The following is a 20,841-nucleotide window of genomic DNA, read 5'->3' as shown; positions in this document are numbered from 1 at the left end:
AAGCAGAGTATGTCCTATAGACCCTACTGAAAAGAATGAGATTACCATGAATCCCTTATACCAATAAAACTGACAATTTCGATGAGATAACATGTCTAGAAAGACAAAAATTATCCAAACTGGCAAGCAATAGAAAATAGCAACAGAAAAGCAGGAAACAGAAAGACTATTAACTAACACATAAACAGACTTAGTCACTAAACAGCTTGAAAAAAGAAGCAGGTGTTTAGCCTAGCAGTTAAGATGCCTGTGCCCTGCCTACTCCTCCCCCCCCTCCCCCGGCTTCAGGGTGCCCAGTTCTGGAACCAGCTCCTGACTGGAGCCGCCTGCCAGTGTAGACCCTACAGGCAGGCAGCAGGTGATGGCTCAAGTAACTGGGTTCCTGCCACCCACGTGGGAGACCTGCATTGAGTTCCTGACTCCTGGGTGTGGTCCTGGCCACTGCCGGCATGTAGGGAGCCAGCCAGTGGATGGGGCTTATCATGCTCTGTATGTGACTCTTGAAACAAAAACTATTTTTATTGGAAAGCAGATATACAGAGAGAAGGAAAGGTACGAAGATCTTCCATCCGCTAGTTCACTCCCCAAGTGGCCACAACGGCTGGAGCTGCTGATCCAAAGCCAGGAGCCAGGAGCTTCCTCCAGGTCTCCCACACAGGTACAGGGCCCCAAGGCTTTGGGCCGTCCTTGACTGCTTTCCCAGGCCACAAGCAGAGAGCTGGATGGGAAGTGGAGCAGCTGGGACACATGAACTGGTACCTATATGACTTTAGCCACTAGACTCCCATGTCGGGCCCTCTATGTGACTCTTAAATAAATTTAAAAATTCAAAAAACTCTCCAGTGTATGTTCTTTCCTACTCTTGGCTGACGCAACTGATCTGGCAGGCCTGTGAGTTCCTTATCATTTGAAGTTATCTGCAGGTACAGCCAATATATTCACATATGTATTTCTGATTTTAGAACAAATGGTACAACAAGCCTCATTTGTTACCTGTCATGCTTACACTCTTCAAATAAATTATCTACTGCAGTTCATTGCTTCTGAAGTATAAAATGTACTTAAATACAAAATTAACATCAAAAAGATGTTTTCAAGGAAAGAAGGGGTCTCTTGGTGGTTCAAAATTTAATAAAAGAAAATGGACAGTATCTGCAAATCAGATCCATCCTTATGCAAAAGAGCTTCCACCATACAGCTTTTTGAAATAAATTATACCAAGAGGTTTATAGGCTAATAATCTGATCCAGAAAATGGGAAAAAAAATTATAAAACTACAGCTAGGTCCTTCTATGCAGAGAACAGAGCACTTTTATATTTGGACTTACACTACACAATTCCCCAGACGACGTAATTTTCTGTAACCTGATATGTACGTGATATATACTTATCATTAATTGGTGATATGTCTTTTACTTTTAACATTCTTCCTGCTGTCCCATTAAAGTCAAGCACGTGTGCCGTGGCTAGGGCATACACATCACGAAACCGAGTTTGAACTTTATTTTGAGTTAGGGACTGTAAGAATTGAGTAGGAAAAATGGCAATGGCTTGTATTAAAAACAGATCCATCTTGCCTGCTTTGTGAAGCGTGGATGAGTTGGAAGGCAGTGACCCAGGAAATACGTGATGAGGTTTGGACGTCAGTGTTACTGACAAGGGTGAACAACTTGCATAAACTCTTCCACACTGCCTAGCAGTCGCCTGAGGCGGGAATTATTATCTTCATCTGACAGCAAGCCAAGCTAGAGTAAATAATTGGCTCAAGGTCACAGAGAGGCTATACTGGAATTCAAAACCTACAACATGGCACAAGAGGCAAGCTGCTCCATCTGTACCAGGAAGACACCGAGAGGACGCTGAAGCAGGGCAATGTTTTGTGGTCACAGCTGCCAAGGCTTGCTAATGCATTCAACGTAGAAAACAAAAGAAAAGAATGGATCCTACTTTATAATGATACCAGGGGAAGACATACAGTAAGAGGAAAACCAGACCCAGCATGCAAACTGGAGTACTGCAACATTTAGAAGCTGAACAGAGTGGCCTGGAGTGATGGCTCAGTGGTTAAAGCCTCACCTTGCAAGTACCAGAATCCCAGACGGGCACCAGTTCCTGACCCAGCTGTTTCACTTCTCTTTCAGCTCCCTTTGTACCCGTCCCAAAGTAGGACACTTGGAAGAAGCTCCTGCCTACAGATGGCTCAGCTCTGGCTGGCCTGGGAATGAACCAGTGGATGGAAGATCTTTGTCTCTGTAAATCTTGTCTGTCTTTCCAATAAAAATAAAATAAATCTTTTTTTTTTTAAGATTTATTTATTTTATTACAAAGTCAGACACACAAAGAGGAGGAGAGATAGATAGGAAGATCCTCCGTCCGATGATTCACTCCTCAAGTGAGCCGCAACGGCCGGTGGGTGCCGATCCGAAGCCGGGAGCCAAGAACATCTTCCAGGTCTCCCACGCGGGTGCAGGGTCCCAAATCTTTGGGCCGTCCTCGACTGCTCTCCCAGGCCCAAAGCAGGGAGCTGGATGGGAAGTGGAGCTGCCGGGATCAGAACCGGCGCCCATATGGGATCCCAGGGCTTTCAAGGCGAGGACTTGAGCTGCTAGGCCACACCACCGGGCCCAATAAAATACATCTTAAAAGAGAGAAAGAGAAACAGAACAGGGAAGGAAGAACCAGCAAAACACACAGCACTTGGGGGAGTGGTAGAATTCAGTGCCAAAGCAAAGTGCTGGAGACCTGCCAGGAGCAGGGAGAGACCCAGTGGGACAGGCTGCTGAGATGGACAGAGGGGCGAAGAAGGGACCCCAAGATGCTGCTGGCTGCTGGCTTCAGGTCAAGAGGGAGGTGGGAAGAGCAGTTTGCCCCTTCCTTGCTACCTTGTCTGCCTCACCTCCTGGGTCATGGCCACAAGTTTAACCTCTACATCCCTATTTTCTAATTACAATGCTAGCAACAGAGTTGAGATTATGTCACTGTGATGTAATGGCAGGCAAATACTAAATTAATTTGAAGGTTTTCTGGTCTCGTCAGAAGGTCAAGATTCCAGTATGACAGCCACCCAACCTACTGCTGTCCGCCTTCTCATTGACCTACCGTGAGAGAGCCATTCTGGGTGCTGGGCGAATTGCTGCTCTGCTCCCCATGGGGTTGCGTACTGCCATAGAGGGTCAGGTTATGCTCACTGGTCTGGCCGGCATAGTCCTGAGTGTGTGGCACTCCGTATTCTGTGGGAATTCCATTCTGTGGAGGTGGTGGAAACGGGATGGTAGTAAAAGGCTGAACCATTGCGTCAGGAGTTGTTGTTGGCTCCTGGTTACCCTAAAATAACCAGAGAGAGGAGGAGAAAAAGGACTTTAGTTCCTGGTTACATAATTACTTCTAAGAGGAGTATACAGAATTACCCAAATATTCTCCCACTGCAATGTGAAACATAACACAAAAGGCCCCCAGCTTGGGGAAAATCTTGTTAGATACACATTTATACTCATATATGTAAGTAGGTAGACATAGACACACACACACGCGTGCGCCAAACTGTGCTCACTAAACAGATCTGTAAGTTGATGTCAATGACTAAAATATTATCCTTTAAAAACAAATTTTAAATGCCTGCTGTAAGAGTTGAAATTAATTGAACCCATTATTCTTTAGGTACTATTTAAAGTTTTCACCGATTTTTCTTAAGCAGAAACCAATGGAAACCAAATCAATTTCGTTGAAAACTATAATTCACACTGATTGGTAGAATGATAGCATGAAGACCTCTATTCTAAAGTGTCCAGTTCAGAAAAAAAGGATTATTGATTAAAATTTATTCTTTAGATATCAAAGTAGGGGTTTATTTAAATCTTGGCTATTAGGTTAGTGATTTAAAACATGTTCCTTTAAATGAAAATACTAAAAATATACCATAAAAAAAAAATCCTCAGACCAAACAGAATTTGGAAGTATTTGCCAGCACCAATGACAAGGCTAGCAACACTGCAGCACACACCGGTCCACACAAGTGGGACTCAGTATAGCACCTGAAATACCAAGCAAGACAGAATCAGCAGAAAGATGCAGACCTGTTCAATGTTCTGTAGCACTCTCACTTCTGTCTTCAAGTTCAGGGAGATGTGGGGTGAAGTCCTGTTAGAGAGTCTGCAAGGCCCTAACCACTCTCCCTTCTCCATAACTGATCTTTGGGCCTCATTTTATTCCATAAAAAGAAAAGTCATAGTTTCAATGAAAACAGGAGAACCAGCAAAGTCCTGGCAGGCTTTCTGGAAAGCACTGGCAGAGAAGTCAAAAGGCTTCAAACTGCTGACTGATCAGCTCTTCCCACGCCGCGAGTCAGACACCCAAACTGGTCTCAGAGACCAAAGCAAACCTGGCCTTGGGTCTCTGGCTTTCCTCCTAGCCAGAACACCCTTCTCTCAAACAAGAAACAAATTATTCCTCTTCTCTGTCACTCTCAATCTTTACTTCCCCTCACTACGATTCTCTGCCCTCCATGAGCTGCAGGCCTCTGATTTTCAGTAGCATTTTCTAAATCTCATCTTAGGGTCGCAGACAAAACCAGTGCTGAGGCTCCCACTCTCATCTGTTTTCCTAAGGATGACTCAACCACTGATACGAGAATGAACTGCTCTGCATAACATGCCATCAAATCGACAAAGATTGTTAGAAATCAAGAACTATCTGATCACAGTTTAGAACACTCAATATTCTTCAGATGGCCACGCACCCCAAACTTTCCAAACCCAATCAAAATCTCAGCAGGCATTTTCGTGAAGTTGTTACTGAAATTCATACAGAATCACAACAGACTAGAATAACCAAAACAATTTTGAAAAAGAACAAAAATTGGAGGAAGTAAGACTGCCTGATTTCAAGGCGTACCGTAAGGCTACTGCAATCACAAAGATCGTGGTAGAGGTGCAAAATGGAATGCTACTCAGAAAAATAACAATAAAGGATTCCTGGAACTTACAACAATGTGAACGGAACTTCAACCTGTGTTGAATGAAAGAATCTAGACAAAAACACTCACTGTGCAATTCCATGTGTATGCAATAGAAAAGAACTACTCTGTGGCCAGAAGGGAAAGTGTCTACCTGCCTGCATTCTGGAGAGCAGGTGGAGAAACCGGGTGCCCAGGACAGACTGCTGAGTGTGAGCCCAACTACCTCATCCGGGTGATGGACTACACTGCCAACACTCGTTACACTAGACATCTGCTCATTGCTGCTTCATGTTATTCACACCAAGGGAAAGCAAAGACAATAAAAAGTCACCAGTCAACATCACAGAAAACTGCAAAATACAAATGCACCCATCTCTATTATTCTACATACGGTGAGACAAACTATTCTATACACAGTGAAACAAAAAGGTTGCAATAAAAAATGTAAACCACAATTATCTTTATATTGTGATTATCCAGAAAATTCGAAAGAACTGTAAATTAAGTTAGCAGACCTAATAATAAAACTTGTAAAAGAGCCAGCATTGTGGCAGAGTAAGGCTAGTGCTTTTCCTGTGGCACAGAATCCCATATGGGCACTGGCTCGTGTCCTGACTGCTCCACTTCCAATCCAGGTCCCTGCTTATGGCCTGGGAAAGCAGCAGAGGATGGTCCAGGTCCTTGGGACCCTGCATCTACATGGTAGATCTGAAAAAAGTTCCAGGTTCTGAGCTTCAGAACAGCTCAGCTCTGGCCAGTGTGGCCATTTGGGGAGTGAGCCAGTGAACAGACCAGCAGATGGAAGATCTCTCTCTCTTTCCCTTTCTCTCTCTGTAAAATTCGCCTTTTGGGGAAAAAAAAAATCTTAAAAAAAAAAACTTGCAAAATTTATATGTAACTAAGAATAATATCCAGTTATTCAGAATTGTGACAAATTTTATATTATTACATGAAATGTATATACAGAGTAACACACAAAGAGGAAGCTGTATTTTGGTTCTGGAACGATAGTTAATCTAAAAATATTGATCCTCTCAAAATCGAAGGTAGACTAAGGTACACATAATGTCATTTCCACTAAGAAGCAAATGATGTCAGATGAAGGAAACAGGACTAACTACTATTAAAAGTAGAGTTACCACAGGGAGAAACTTTCAAGAAAGCTTAAAAAAGAAAAACCTTACTAGGAAGTAGGGCAGGTTCTATCATACATTGTATCTTACCATCAAACTACTGAAAACAGACAGCAAACACACACACAAAAATGTTCAATGGGATATGGTAATCCTAAAACAGATTATATTATATTACATTATTTTATATATTATACACATACATTATCTATCATAATATATGTCATATATTATCTATTATATAACATAATTATATAAAATATAACATTATAGATTGATATATTATATAATAATGTTACATATAATGTAATAATTATATAATATAATGTAATATAACTAATATAATATTAAATATTAAATGGCTCCTGACTTGGATCAGCTCAGCTCCAGCTGGTGCAGCCACTTGGGGAGTGAATCAACAGATGGTAGATCTTTCTCTCTGTCTCTCCTCTCTGTAAATCTGACCTTCCAATAAAAAGAAATAATTCTTAAAAAAAATTAAAATAAATACAATATTTTTTAAAAGTTCATGCGAAAATAGAATTCAAAGGTTAATCTCATGCCACTGCAGAAACTCATTTAATATTCATGTTGTTTTTTTCTTTTTTAAAGATTTATTATTATTGGAAAGCCGGATATACAGAGAGGAGGAGAGACAGAGAGGAAGATCTTCCATCCAATGTTTCACTCCCCAAGTGAGCCTCAACGGGCCGGTGCGCGCCGATCCGAAGCCGGGAACCAGGAACCTCTTCCGGGTCTCCCACGCAGGTGCAGGGTCCCAAGGCTTTGGGCCGTCCTCGACTGCTTTCCCAGGCCACAAGCAGGGAGCTGGATGGGAACTGGAGCTGCCGGGATTAGAACCGGCGCCCATATGGGATCCTGGTGCGTTTAAGGCAAGGACTTGAGCCGCTAGGCCACGCCGCCGGGCCCATCATGTTGTTTTTTTCATGAGACATTTTCAAAAGAACTTTTCGAAAAGCATTTGAATAAAACTGCATAGGCAGGCAGTCACAGGCAGGCTGACCAACAAGGTCTCCAAGATGGGGTGAGCCAGGCCAAGGAGCTCCTCTCCAGCTCCACTCTCCCGCAGCCCTGCAGGTGAGACTGGCACACACGCACGGATTCTCCCGCACGGGCAGCCCTCCAGAGCGGCTCAGCCAACAGAACAGACAGCAATTAGCAGGGTGAGGTAGAGATGAAAGTAAAAACACATTTCAGCATCCACCTGCGGCCCCGCCCTGTGTGTTCCTCAGCAGACAGGATACTGAAACCTCAGGGAGCAGGGCAGGGAGAAATGCCGGGAGGATTATTTGTACTTACAAAAATGTTTTCTCTAAATTTTGCTACAAATGTAGCAATGAGTGCGTTGAAACCCAAGGGAAATTAATTGGGAATGATTTCATATTTTATATTATCACATGCTCCTCAAGTCTGAATATTTCCCAACATTATGGTATTGCTAAAAGTGTTAGATAGTTTTAGATTTCTATTAAAATTCCAGGCCACATTTCAAAATTCCAAGGTTGGATGGAATACAACAGCTCTTAGACAATTAAGGGGTAATAGCTGACATGATTACTCTTAGATATGAGTTTAACTCAATGTTTTTATGAAAATGTTGTTTTAAATACCATAGACTAAGCAGATTAAGTATATCTCATCAAGGAAAAAGAATTTGCTTTCTCTAATAGTTACAAGACTAGATACAACAGTTCTTCCTAATTTAGCAGTCTATAAACTTTTTTCCATTTGCAACTGGAAATAATTCCTTCCTCCATATTCTCATTGTATTTAGTTTGCATCATTAATATGCACTGATGTGAATTCAAAGCCTCACAGCTACCATGTTTAAACAGGTGTTTTAACTCCCCTATTAGATTCAAAGCTTCCTTATGCTGGGTAAGATCTATCTTGTATAATGAGTATCCCACATGGTACCCCAAATATTAAGCATTAAACGATAAACAGTTATCAAATGAAGGAAGACTGAAACAGAAGATCCCATGAGCACACAGTGCAGTAAACTACTTTGTCTGGCTACAGCAGAGTGTGACAAGGGACACACGGTGCTAACTGGGGGTGACAGCAGACTGGACGTTAGGGGAAGAAGGGAGGAACCCACACTGAGGTTCTTGTGCTTTACCAGCACCATAAACTGGATGGAACTATGAATTTGTGTTAAGGATGGCTTTCTCCTCTAAGTCACTTATGGTAACAGAGATGGCCTTCCAGTGTCCACTGTGAGATTTGTTCATTGTTTCCATTTCAAGTTCAAATACACCGCCACAGTAGGTAGTTCTCATTGAATAGGAAAAGTGTACAACCAAAGGCGCAGTCCCAGTCCTCAAGCTCTCTATCAATCTGTCTGCTTTACCCACAGCAGTCTCACAGCTTCCATCACCGGCCTAAGGCTGACTTTCAACTATGTTTCTGGGTCCAGTCAGGTCCTTTCTCCCAAGCTTTCATGGGAGGCGGAGAGTATCAGAAGAATGAGCATGATCCTGACACCTGAGTTTCAACTCCAATTATCTCCTCACCACATTTGGACGAATCACCTCACCTTCTCAAGACTGTTGCTTCTACTGCAAAGCGGGTTATTCTGTTTTTCAGAAAGTGGTTGTGATGGTTAAATGAAGGCACAAGTGAGACTGTTTCTTTGTTTCTTAAGTGTATTCTTCATCCTGAACTACTCTGCATGCTTAAAGCAATTATATTGTAACACTGAAGAATCTACAGCATGCTTAGCATTTGTATTTTTTGAAAAAAAATATTTTAAGGGCAGAGTTATAGAGAGAAGAGGAGAAACACAAAAAGAGAGAGAGAGAGAGAAACCCTTCCACCTGCTGATTGACTTCCCAAATGACAGCAATGGCTGGAACTGGGCCAGGTGGAAGCCAGGAGTCCAGAGCATCTGACAGATCTCTCATGTGGATGTAGGGACCCAAGGATTTGAGCCATCTTCCCTTATTTTCCCAGGCACGTCAGCAGGCAGCTGGACTGGAAGCGGCGCGGACAAGATTCAAACCATTTCCCATATGGGATGCCAGCACTACAGAAAGAGGCTCAATGTACTATACCACAATGCCAACACCAATTTGCTCATCTTTAACATAAGAAACACAAAGACAAAAGTAAGATTCTAGCTTTTGCAGGACAAACCAGAAGGCAAGAAAGGCATATGAACTAATCAATATTATTTGTGCTGAAAAAGTCATGTACAGATTGAAAGAATACAAAATGAAAAGTTCGGAATATACTGGTCTTGGTGTGGCTGTTTGGCATGGCAGTCGAGGTGTGGCTTTGGATGCCAATGTCCCACGCTAGAGTGGCTGGAATGGAGTCCTGGCTCTGCTCAGGATGCCACGGGAGGGAGCCAGTGATGGCTCACTAACTGAGCTCCCGATGACCCGTGCTTCTCCCTGGCTCAGCCTCAGCTGTGGCAGGCATTCTGAGGAGTGAACCAGTGGAGGAGAATATTGTTTATCTTTCTGTCAAGTAGAAAAAAAAAATCTCAAAATATAATTATCTTTATTTTTCCACAACCAATGAGGATCATAATGGTGTTCTTGATATTTTTCCCGTTTATTTTTCCTGCTTTGTTCTACCTTTTTCAGTTTGGTATCTTGAGAGCCACTTCACTGCTTCCAATCAACAAGCTGCAAACCCTAACACCTCCCGGTGCCCACAACACATTTGAGAACCTTTCCAAAGCTTTTGAAAATGGAATTAAATGAGATTCAAGATGCTTGTAATACACATTTTCCGTGAACTTTCAGAAGGCTTATGTATGGTAAAAATGGATCCCATAATGACAAAGAAGCACTCCATTATTTAGGAAGAGTACGTCTCTACCAGTTTAACACCACTAAGTCATTGATCATGATCCCATTGCTGTATACAAACGGAAGTTAACTCTTAGGATTATAAAAGAAGGTATTTTACAAATTTCACCACTTTCTCTCCTGTGATTTCAAACTAAGCAAAGCAGCCAAGCAAAGCCTGCCTTTGTGGGGCAGCTGGGCAGGAGGAGGTGCTGCGCAGACCCAGACAGCCCAGAGGGAGCAGGCTAACCAAGCACCAAGACAAGACAATGCCTCCTCACTGCCAGACAACAAATTTTACAGTGCTACCTTGAGCCCTTTCCTTAAAAGATTCTATATGTTCTTTAAAAAACAAAAACAAAGCTCAAAACAGTCCAACTATTATCCTGTCCCTATTGTTTTCAAATTGCCCTAAACGCCTAGAGGACTGGCTCTTGCATCTTGTCTCTGTCAGCTTCACAGCCTCACTAGGAAGGGCAAAAAATGCCAAGGGCCACAGGGCCCTGAGAACACATCTCATGAACTTGGGTGAAGGTGGTACTCTTTCTCTTCCACGACCAATAGAAATGATACAGAAATGATACGGAAAGCCGGAGGCCTCCGCTAACAGCTTGTGGTGAGCCTGAGAGGGGCAGGAGGGAAAGGGAGCCTAAAGACTTCCTGAAGCCGCTGGTAGGTGTCTTCAGGCTGAACCCCAGTGTTCACCTTGCCCCCAGCTCTTCTGAGGTAGTAGATGGCAGAGCGTCCCAGGAGGCTCCGAAGAGCAGATCTGATGACTACATCCAGCCATAAGAACCTGTCTCCACCAAAACACTGGGGTTACCTGAATCCAGAAGAAGCTGGGGGCACATGGATTCCTGCCACAATCTCCCACTGACTGCATGCAAGCAAGAAGCTCGCCCACAGCACCCGGCTTACCACATTCATGAATGTACCCCTTACCCCTCTTCCTGGGAGCAGACATCCACCTGTAATTTGTGAACCTATCCACCAAAAGGGGAACAGACTCAAAGATGCAAATGGCAAAATTCTTGGCATCCATTAGGATTCCCAGGGTTGGCAGGGTGGGCCTGGGGCTCTGGCACCCTGTGGTACCAGGGGACTCAGAGCGCTGCTCTGAGAAATACCACTCAAAGACTCTAGCTGGCAGCGGCGCAGGGAGCACATCATGGCAGAGCATGCCTCGGGGAAATGTTCCCAAGTTACACCTCCACCACAACAGAGGAGAACAGAGGAGATCAGGGAGGGCAAAGGTCATGAGAAGATGACAAGGACAGTGGCTACAAATGGACGTTTCCTGAGAGTGGAGGATTATCTTCTTGTGTAGAAGCAGAGATAAGAGAATAAACAAGTTTTGGTTTTTTTGTTTTTTTTTTTTTACAAAATAGAAATCTAATGAAATACCAGCTTAACAATTGATCTTTTTTTTCAAGTGGGTATAATTAAAGAGGATCCAAAGCGTGAGTGTGTTACGGCCCCTTGAAGAGGAGGCAGCGACAGGAGAGGGCACTAACTTCAAATTTGAGCTCTGGTGAACAGGTAATGAAATAAAACAGACAATATAATACAGTTTACGAATAATATACTCTGCGCCCATGCATAGGATAAAAGCAAGTGTCAGGAGCTCACATTCTAAGTGCAGATACAGGCTTGGTTAACAGCAACCCTCTAAACTTGCCTCCAAATCACTTGTCTTTCTCTCTCTCTCTCTCTCTCTCTCTCTCTCTCTCTCTCTCTCTCTCACACACACACACACACACACACATACACACACCCCTACTTTTTGAATTACTCAGAGAAAGGCTAAATCAACCTTTCCCCTGAAGCTGTTTGGCCATCTCACAACAATGAATATTTTAACAGGGAAATAAATATTTCAGAATAAAGTCATTCAACCCAATAGTCTATTAGGTTGAAAATGACAAAGCCGGTAATAGCCTTAGTGTCTCCATCCTCTTAAAAGCCCTTTCTCTCATTTTCGCTTCGAGCTACTTCGTTCAACCACCCTGGAAACAGAGCACTCTCACAATGCCTAAGGCAAGACGCGAGGTTCTCAATGTCCTCGGTGAGCTATGAAAGCCACAGATCCATACTCTTTTCTCTAAAATTTCCCCTATGATTTAAATTAATTTACTCTTTATATTTTGTCTTCATGGACAATTACGTTTGCATCTCCATCTGTTGACTCTCATTAAAAATATTCATAACTCAGGCAAGGTTTATAGTACCTTCACAATCAGAGGATGGCAGAAAAAGTCACTGTCATGATACCAGCAGCCCATACAGCTGCCAGTTCAGGTCCCTACTACGGCACCTGAGAAAGTGGCAAAGATGGCCCAAATCCTTAGCTTCCTACACCCATATGCGAGAGCCGGAAGAAGTGTCTAGCTCCTGGCTTCACCAGGGCCCAACCCTGGCTGTTGTGGTCATGTGAATCATGGATGAAAGATCTCTCTGAGTGTGTCTCTCTTTCTGTTAGCTCTTTCAAATAAATACCAAATAAATAAATAATTTTCTTTTTAAATCCTCTGCCTGTGGCCTGAGAAAGCAGCAGAGGACGGCACAATGCCTTGGGACCCTGCACCCGTGTGGGAGACCTAGAAGAAGCTCCTGGCTTCCGACCGGCTCAGCTCCAGCTGTTGCAGCCACCTGGGGGGAGTGAATCAGCAGACAGAAGATCTTTCTGTCTCTCCTTTCTCTCTGTAAATATGACTTTCCAATAAAAATAAATAAATATTTAAAGAAAAAAAATCAGGCCCAGGATCCCATATGGGCACCAGTTCTAATTCCAGCAGCTCCACTTCCCATCCAGCTCCCTGCTTGTGGCCTGGGAAAGCTTGCACCCACATGGGAAACCTGGAAGAAGTTCCTGACTCCTGGCTTCGGATTGGCGCAGCTCCAGGCATTGTAGTCACTTGGGGAGTGAATCATCTGCTGGAAGATCTTCCTCTCTGTCTCTCCTCCTCTCTGTATATATATATCTGACTTTCCAATAAAAACAAATAAATTTTTTTTTAAAAAAAGAAAAAAAAATCACAAAATAATTTTGCCTTACAGATTTTATGTTGGGTAGTCTTCTAACAGTTTACTTCTTTAAAATGGGAAACTTAAATGATATAACAGAGAAATGGAATTAAAAATAAGTTCATTTTTTTTCAAACCAAATTGTTGAAATGCAGGCATAGTTTTACCATAATACACATCTTCTGTAATTGTTTTGAGGATTCCTAGTAAGCATGAATTTCAAATTTTTGCACCAAAATATCTTAATTTTACATCAACCTTACTGAAGTACCATTTCAAACACCCAGTAAGTGAAATAAGGTTTCCCACTCGCCTTCCCAGAACCAAACATTTGGTGCACAACCATGGTTACCGGGTGGCTCACACTTCCTCTACTCCTTTCCTGGTCAAGTTCCAAAGCTGAGCAATTCATCACTGCTTCCTGACCAAATGAAGGGATGAGGCACACACAGCAGTCAGTCTTCAGAAAACGCTTGCAAATTAAACTTTCCGACCAGGTGAATATCTGGTCCTGAAGAATACATCCATAAAAAGATAGGAGCACTTCTCCGAACAGCTTTATCTGCTCTTCAGGAGACTTTCCACAATTACCATTCATAAATGTTTGCCACAGAACATGGATGATCACAGTGCTATGAAAACACCTATCACTGGCCAGCTGGATGTGTGAGCTGACCTGGAGCACTACGAGGGAGGAGAAATGAGCGAACACTCTCCACAGCCGCACCATGGGCAGCCAAGGAGTCTTGCTTTGAATGGTTCTCCCTTTTTCTAATACGGCCTCAACCTAATCAATTTCCCAAGCAGCTGCCAGAACCAGCTTTCTGAATGAAAGCCTAAACCTATTAACCATCTTTCTAAAATGCTAGACTGCTTGCAGCCCAGACACCTCTGGAAGTCACAGTTCTCACACACCTGCCCGAGTTGCGGTGCTTTGCACTGTGCTTCGGGCACCCAGAACCAGGTGCTGGGGAAACAATGCTGATTCGTGTGACAAGCCCTTGAACTCACGGCATTTACAGTCTAGAGGGGAGACACAAACAAGCCATCAGACCGCAAGCAAGGGGTACTCAGAGCTACCTTTGAATGGATCACTCAGCAAAGCAAAGACAGGTGGACATATTAAAAAGCACTAAAACGCCACCTGAGAGGTGGCAGTGACTCACTGCAGGTGGCAGGGGTGGGGAAACACCTGGCCTGAGCCCCCCACCCTCCCCACCTGGAAAAACCAAGACAACCGCTATGGGACTAGAGACTTACTGACTTCATAGCAGGTAAATTAATGACCTTGCATGGTTCACAGCTTATATTACAAATATCCAAATGGCTTCTGGTTCACCGTCCAGTTTCCCTGCACCCACTATTTCAGCTTGGAAGACCTCACTTGCTACCTGGATAGTTCAGACACAAGTACTAATGTGTAGTTCAGGGCTAGGTATTATGGCATAGCCCATTAAGCTCCTACCTGGTACCTGTATCATGTATTAGTACTGATTCAAATCCCAGCTGCTCTGCTTCTAATCCACCATTTTCCTGATGCTCCTGGAGAGGCAACGTACAATGGAACAAGGATCTGGGTTCTAGCCAGACTCAGGAGCCTGAAGTACCAGGCTCCTGGGTTTGGCCTGGCCCAACCTCACCACTAGGGACATCTGGGGAGAGGATCAGTGGGTGGAAGACCACTATCTCTCTCTCTCTCTGCCTTTCAAGTAAATCAATCTTTAAAAATATATAGTTTGAAGGCCCGGCATTGTAGCCTAGTAGCTAAAGTCCTTGCCTTGCATGTGCCAGGATTGCATTTGGCTGCTGGTTTGTGTCCCGGCTGCTCTACTTCCCGTCCAGCTCCCTGCTTGTGGCCTGGGAAAGCAGCAGAGGATGGCCTAAAATCTTGGGACCCTGCACCCATGTGGGAGACTTGGAGAAGGCTCCAGGCTCCTGGCTCCTGGCTTTAGATTGGCTCAGCCAGGCCGTTGCAGACACTCGGGGAGTGAACCAGCAGATGAAGATCTTTCCTACTGTCTCTCCTTCCCACTGTAAATCTGCCTTTCCAATAAAAATAAATAAATCTTAAAAAAGAATACTTAGGCCCCGGCGGCATGGCCTAGCGGCTAAAGTCCTTGCCTTGAAAGCCCCGGGATCCCATGAGGGCACCGGTTCTAATCCCGGCAGCTCCACTTCCCATCCAGCTCCCTGCTTGTGGCCTGGGAAAGCAGTCGAGGACGGCCCAAAGATTTGGGACCCTGCACCCGCGTGGGAGACCCGGAAGAGGTTCCAGGTTCCCGGCTTCAGATCGGCGCGCACCTGCCCGTTGCAGCTCACTTGGGGAGTGAATCATCGGACGGAAGATCTTCCTCTCTGTCTTTCCTCCTCTCTGTATATCTGACTTTGTAATAAAAATAAATCTTTAAAAAAAAAAAGAATACTTAAGTTTGAACATGTACTCCTCTCTAAAGGTTTCCAGCTTATACAAATGAGGCTAAGGACAACAAAACAAGACCATTCCCTTTTCTTCCAATGCTTCACTGTGTTGTCCTTATACTTAATTTTATTAGGCTATTCTATTTACTTACATAACTGCAGGTTTATGGAATATGAACTATTTAAGACAGGTTATAATCCAGGTTTAATTATCTGTATATCTCTAATGGCCGCCTTAAAAACTCTGAGTACTGGCCAAAGGAATAAAGAAGTGTATTACTACCTAGCAGGACTAGTAACATTATGCATAGTAAGAAAGAAAGAGGTATCTACGACAGGGAAAGGATTCCATGTTCCCAAATGCTCCAGAAGGTTTCCGGGAGCTAGTCACAGAATTCGGCTGTTTCGTACATTGTCTTTCAAGGCTGACAGGCAACAGCTGTTGGCTACCTCCATCGGGCAAGAGTTACAAATGCTGCTGCAGTGCTCGGCAGCGGACCCACTCTCACGCGAAGACCATGAACACAGAGTCCCTCTGCTTTCTGTTCCTCTGCACTTCTGCTCGGGGAGCGCTGTACGGTTCCTGCGGGCACCTGGCTTCCTCCCCTGGCAGCCCTCGGCACCAGCTGCCAGGCTTTGGCTTGCCCTCCACTCCATCCATCAGCCATCTCCAATGGTCTCAGTTTTCCCAGAAATCTATTTAACTCTTTCATTTAGTAGCAACATCAGTCTGCACTTGTTTTCTGTTTGTTATTATTAATTTATTTATTTTTTTGTACCTCTACCTTATTATTTAGTCAATTCAAGTGATGAGAAGCAACATAAAGCACCCATCTTGACCCAGAAATACTAAATTTTTTTTTCTGCAGAAGAAGATTTCAATCCTAAATTAGTTCTGGAATTCAAAGTTCCTTATCAAATTTTTTTGTGATTTTTTTTTTAATTGGAAAGTCAGATATATATACAGAGAGGAGGAGAGACAGAGAGGAAGATCTTCCAGCAGATGATTCACTCCCCAAGTGACTGCAATGCCTAGAGCTGCGCCAATCCGAAGCCAGGAGTCAGGAACTTCTTCCAGGTCTCCCATGTGGGTGCAGGGTCCCAAGGCTTTGGGCCATCCTCGACTGCTTTCCCAGGCCACAAGCAGGGAGCTGGGTGGGAAGTGGAGCCGCTGGATTAGAACCGGCACCCATATGGGATCCCGGTGCACTCAAGGGAAGGACTTTAGCAGCTAGGCCACCGTGCCAGACCCTCCTTATCAATTTTGAGAAAGGTGAATGAACTATGGAATTTTTTATGCTGTTAGGTCTTGTGTCCTACACAAGAGGGCCTTAGTTTGGCTTTCCTCACCTCCACCATGGAGGCAATGATGATGATGGATCAAGGAGTGGAGTTGCTGTTTCATATACAGGAGACCTGGGCTGAGTTCCAGGTTCCGGGCGCTGGCCCAAGCCCCAGCCGTGGCAAGTACTGGTGGAGTGAATCGGAAGAGGGGAGTTCTGTCTCTTCTTGTGTCTCTACCATCTGTTCTCTTCCCTCCCTCCCTCCCTCCCTCCTTCTCTCTGCTTCTCCAATTAAAAAAAAAAGTTGCTTTAGAACCCTTTAACACCACTAACATATATTAAAACCAAATCAGAGAACAGTAAAAAGAAAATGAGAAGTGTTTACTACAATTCTTGACACAGTCCTTGTGCTTACACCTGCATAACTTACACACATCTAGATCAGTGGAAGCAAAGTGACTTGTCAGTATCAGAACTAAATGTTCTGATAGCTCAGGTGCCAACTACCAGCACAGCCAGCACTGCACGCAAGCCCTGAAGCCTGCCCGCCCTCGGAGTGCCTAATTCCTGACCTCCCTCCTTCTTCACGAACACAACAGGGGCCAAGACCAGAATGCAGCTGAAGAGATGACAATTCCCATTGCAGTGTTGATCTCTGACAATTGGATCAATAAAGAGGCCATGGACTCCGCTCCTTCAGCCAGGAGTAACAACGAAATGCAAACTTGTGATTGCAATATTTGATCCTTTATCACCATGAGACACATTAACCTAGAGGAGGAACTGGAGTCCTTGGTTAAAAGCCATTGAAAAAAGCTCTTTCCCAGGAAACCTGCCTCAGGGCAAGGGCAGCAACAAGGCTGGCAAGGAAGCCTGCAGAGACCACAGCAATAGGCCCCCAACAGCCACCACGGCTGCCCAGCCATGAGAACATTCCCAGAAATCACAGTACATTTCCTAGAGAAGTCAGGGTGGTACTTCAAAACAATCAAATCACACAGTTCCTCGAGCATGTTTTACAAAAAAGGGAATATCAATTTCTCCCTTCTTGTAATTCAGCTCACCTAGGCATCATCTTCATTGCACTGAACCAACACAACTCTCCAACCTCATGCAAGGATAAATGTTCAGCCAAGAACATGATCTTGTACAGAAAAGGTCACTAGATATCTTATCTTGTGAAACTATCTTTTCTTCCATAAAATAGTCAACCAGGTACCCGTCCTCAAGCTTCCCAGCCTCACACAGCCCGGCGCTGCTCTAACCATGGCCTTCGGGTTCTTTCTCATTCTGTACAAATGCTCCTCCATACAAAACACTCAGCCACCCAATTGCAAAACCTGAGATAAAATGTTAGGAAGGCAAAACCGGGTACTGGATAGTCAACCTGAACAATGCTATGCTTCTCCCAAAAGAATCTAATGCTCCATGAAATCAGCAGACATGTCTCCAAGTTCTGGCCAAAGGTGGGTTTTATCGAAGCGCAGAGTTTATGTAAAGAGAAAGTTAAATAAATAGTAAGGACTGCATTCTTAAGTCTACATAATACAAAACCGTCATCTAAAAATGGCAGATACAGAATAAACTCTGGAAAGATAAGCATGGGTTCAAATTCGGACTTCGCCGCATACTATTTCTGTGACCTTGGGGAGGCCACTGAACCTCTCAATGCCTCAACTTTTTCATCTGTAAAATGGGAAGAAGGCTCATCACCTAGAGGGGCACCTGTAAGAATCAGCTGGGATCATCAATTCTTCACCTCTGGCTTAAACAGAGCAGGAAGTATAGACAATAATCTCCACTGCAGTCCTCAATATTCCCCCAGACAGTTAAGCCAACACCAACCTAAGTAGGGTGATTCCAAGGCTGCATATAAAATACAGGCTCAGGGCAAAGAAACACAACAAAGCACTCACATTTTCCATTTCTCGGGTTATCATGAAAACACTTTAAAACACTAACGACCAGGGTGGGAACACCTGGACTTGGGCACATAAGGCCTGTGAAATCATCTGGTGTGCTCTGCCGAGGCACTGCAGGTGGGACTCAATGTCCTTAAATTGAGAGCAGGCTAATTTGTTAGTTTGATAATTTTGTATGGCCCATAGATGATGTTATAAATATCCAAATGGTCCTTGGCAGAACAAAGGCTCCCCAGCTCTGCTGAACACAGCTGCTATGCTGGGCGGCCAGGCAGCTATTTTAACTGAAGTCACGAAACTCTATACAGTGTTCCACATTCTTCCACCCGTCAGTGCTGTCCTACTGAAATGTCCAGACAATCTAACTGCCATTTAAACAGCACAGCTGGAAAAGTCTATCACTTACGGAGGCTTCCTAACATCTTACTCTGCTTTTGTTTAAGTGTTCAGAATGCCCTGCCCCCACCGTCTCGCTCTGAATTTCCTCCTTACTTCTCCAGCAGAACGGAAAGAAGAAACACATGGAAAGAGGGATCTTTCTCCTCTCCCACGTAAAACAACAAAAATCTAGGAATGCCGTTTTCCACTTTTACCTTTAATTCCATCAGCCCCAGGATGTCCTCTGAAATTAGTCCATACTAAATACTAGAGGATGAGACTCAAGGTTCAGGTAACAATGTGTGTAGCTTACATAAACACATATGGCGCAAGAAACACGGCGGCTTTCCCTCTCACCCTTCTGCCTCTGCCAAGCCCCCTGCTAACTGGGAAACAGAAGAAGATGGCCAAGTTCTTGAGCCTCTGCACACACGTGGGGGACTTAGAAGATGCTCCTGGCTTCCTTCTGGCTTCAGCCTGGCCCATCCTGACAACTGCAGCCATTTGGGTAGGGATCCAGGGGATGGAAAATTTCTCTCTCTCTTCAACTCTGCTTTTCTAATAAACACACCTTTCTTTTTTTTTTTTTTTAAAGAATGTATTATAGATACCATATAACTGGTCTTCCTTCTGCCTGTAACAAGAACCAAAATTATCTTCCTCCTCTTTCGCATTTAAAAACAAAAATTCTTAAAATAATAACAACGCTCAAAATATTGTAGAGTAGGCAAGGAAGATAGTGATCCAAGGTAGGAAACAAGCAAAATGACCTTGGACAACTGCCCCAGCTGATTTCCCAGAGAAATTTCCAGGCTAGGGCAGAGAGAGGGAGACCCGGGCAGAGTCCAGCAGTCGCCATGAGCTTAGGTGGGAATGGGGCATCTGGGGAGCCAAGTGACTGCTGGATATGCAGGGGGCAAAGTGGAGAAGCAGCACGGTGAGGGCCCTGGGGACCTAGGGACAGAAGCTCCCTGCCGGCAAGCACCCCCTTGTGCATTGAGTTCAGTAATGATTGCCACAGTGGTCTGGAACCAACGGAGACTGCCTACCTGAGAGAGCAGCTCCCACATGCCAGGAGCACCTATACAGCTTCTTCCTGCAGGCCAGAACCAAGACTCCAATGCCCTGGGGAAAGCAGCTGCTGGACTACGAGAGTCTCGCCTCAGCTGCATGGAAAATCTAATCAGAGATGAAACACGGTTACGGTTTTTTTTTTTTTTTAACTTTTGGGATTGTTTTGAATTTAGCTGAAAGGAACTTGCATTCACAGGTTCACTTCCCAAACGTTAACAGTTGAGGCTGGGCCAGACTGAAGCCAGGAACCAGGAACCCAACCATGTGGGTTTTAGCATGGATGCACGAGTCCCAGCACGTGGGCCGTCACCTGCTCACCGCCAGGGCTGCTGCAGCAGGAACTAGAATCAGAGCATGAGCCCAGGCACTTGATACAGGAGGTGGGTGTCCCAGCCACTGCACCCCAAGTCTGTCCTCAAGGTGTTTTCACAACTGAAACCAAGACCTGAAAGGGTCAAACTACTTCTAAGCAAGATAGCTGCACTCTAGAAAAGGCTCAAGAATATTTATATAAATTAAAAACGATCTACCATCAACAAAGTAAAATGTGCAAGGCCTGGCACTTAATTAAAAGTTTTAAGGCATGAAAGAAGTAGGAAAACACAATACATAATGCTGAGAATGATCAACCATCCACACGGACCAGCACTTATACACAGGTTAGGACTAGCAGACAAGGACATTGAAACATCTGTATCTATATGTCAGTGACAAAATAAAATAAAATAAAATAAAATGAAATGAGGGGCTAGCATTGTGGCGTAGCAGATAAAGCTGCTGTCTGTGATGCTGGCGTCCTACACGGGCTGCCCCACTTCTGATCTAGCTCCCTGT

General features: G+C 44.2%; 1 protein-coding gene across 15 annotated transcripts in view; it reads right to left on the bottom strand.

Annotated features, from left to right (window-relative positions):
- The window catches only part of RBFOX2 (RNA binding fox-1 homolog 2), a 250,143-nt gene that overhangs the window by 50,614 nt on the left and 178,688 nt on the right, over positions 1-20,841 (bottom strand). For all 15 annotated transcript variants that reach the window (XR_009246717.1, XM_058673329.1, XM_058673324.1 and 12 more), the window contains one exon: positions 3,100-3,324. Coding sequence is in view for 14 of the 15 variants with exons in the window: in XM_058673329.1 (XP_058529312.1) it covers positions 3,100-3,324 (225 nt within the window). In the remaining variant the exon portion in view is untranslated. The remainder of the gene's footprint in view (positions 1-3,099; positions 3,325-20,841) is intronic.

The sequence above is a fragment of the Ochotona princeps genome, chromosome 15 (assembly GCF_030435755.1).
Source record: "Ochotona princeps isolate mOchPri1 chromosome 15, mOchPri1.hap1, whole genome shotgun sequence".
NCBI classification, from domain to species: Eukaryota; Metazoa; Chordata; class Mammalia; order Lagomorpha; family Ochotonidae; genus Ochotona; species Ochotona princeps.
The sequence above is the reverse complement of the archived record's forward strand: the minus strand, read 5'-3'. Positions and strand labels throughout refer to the sequence as shown.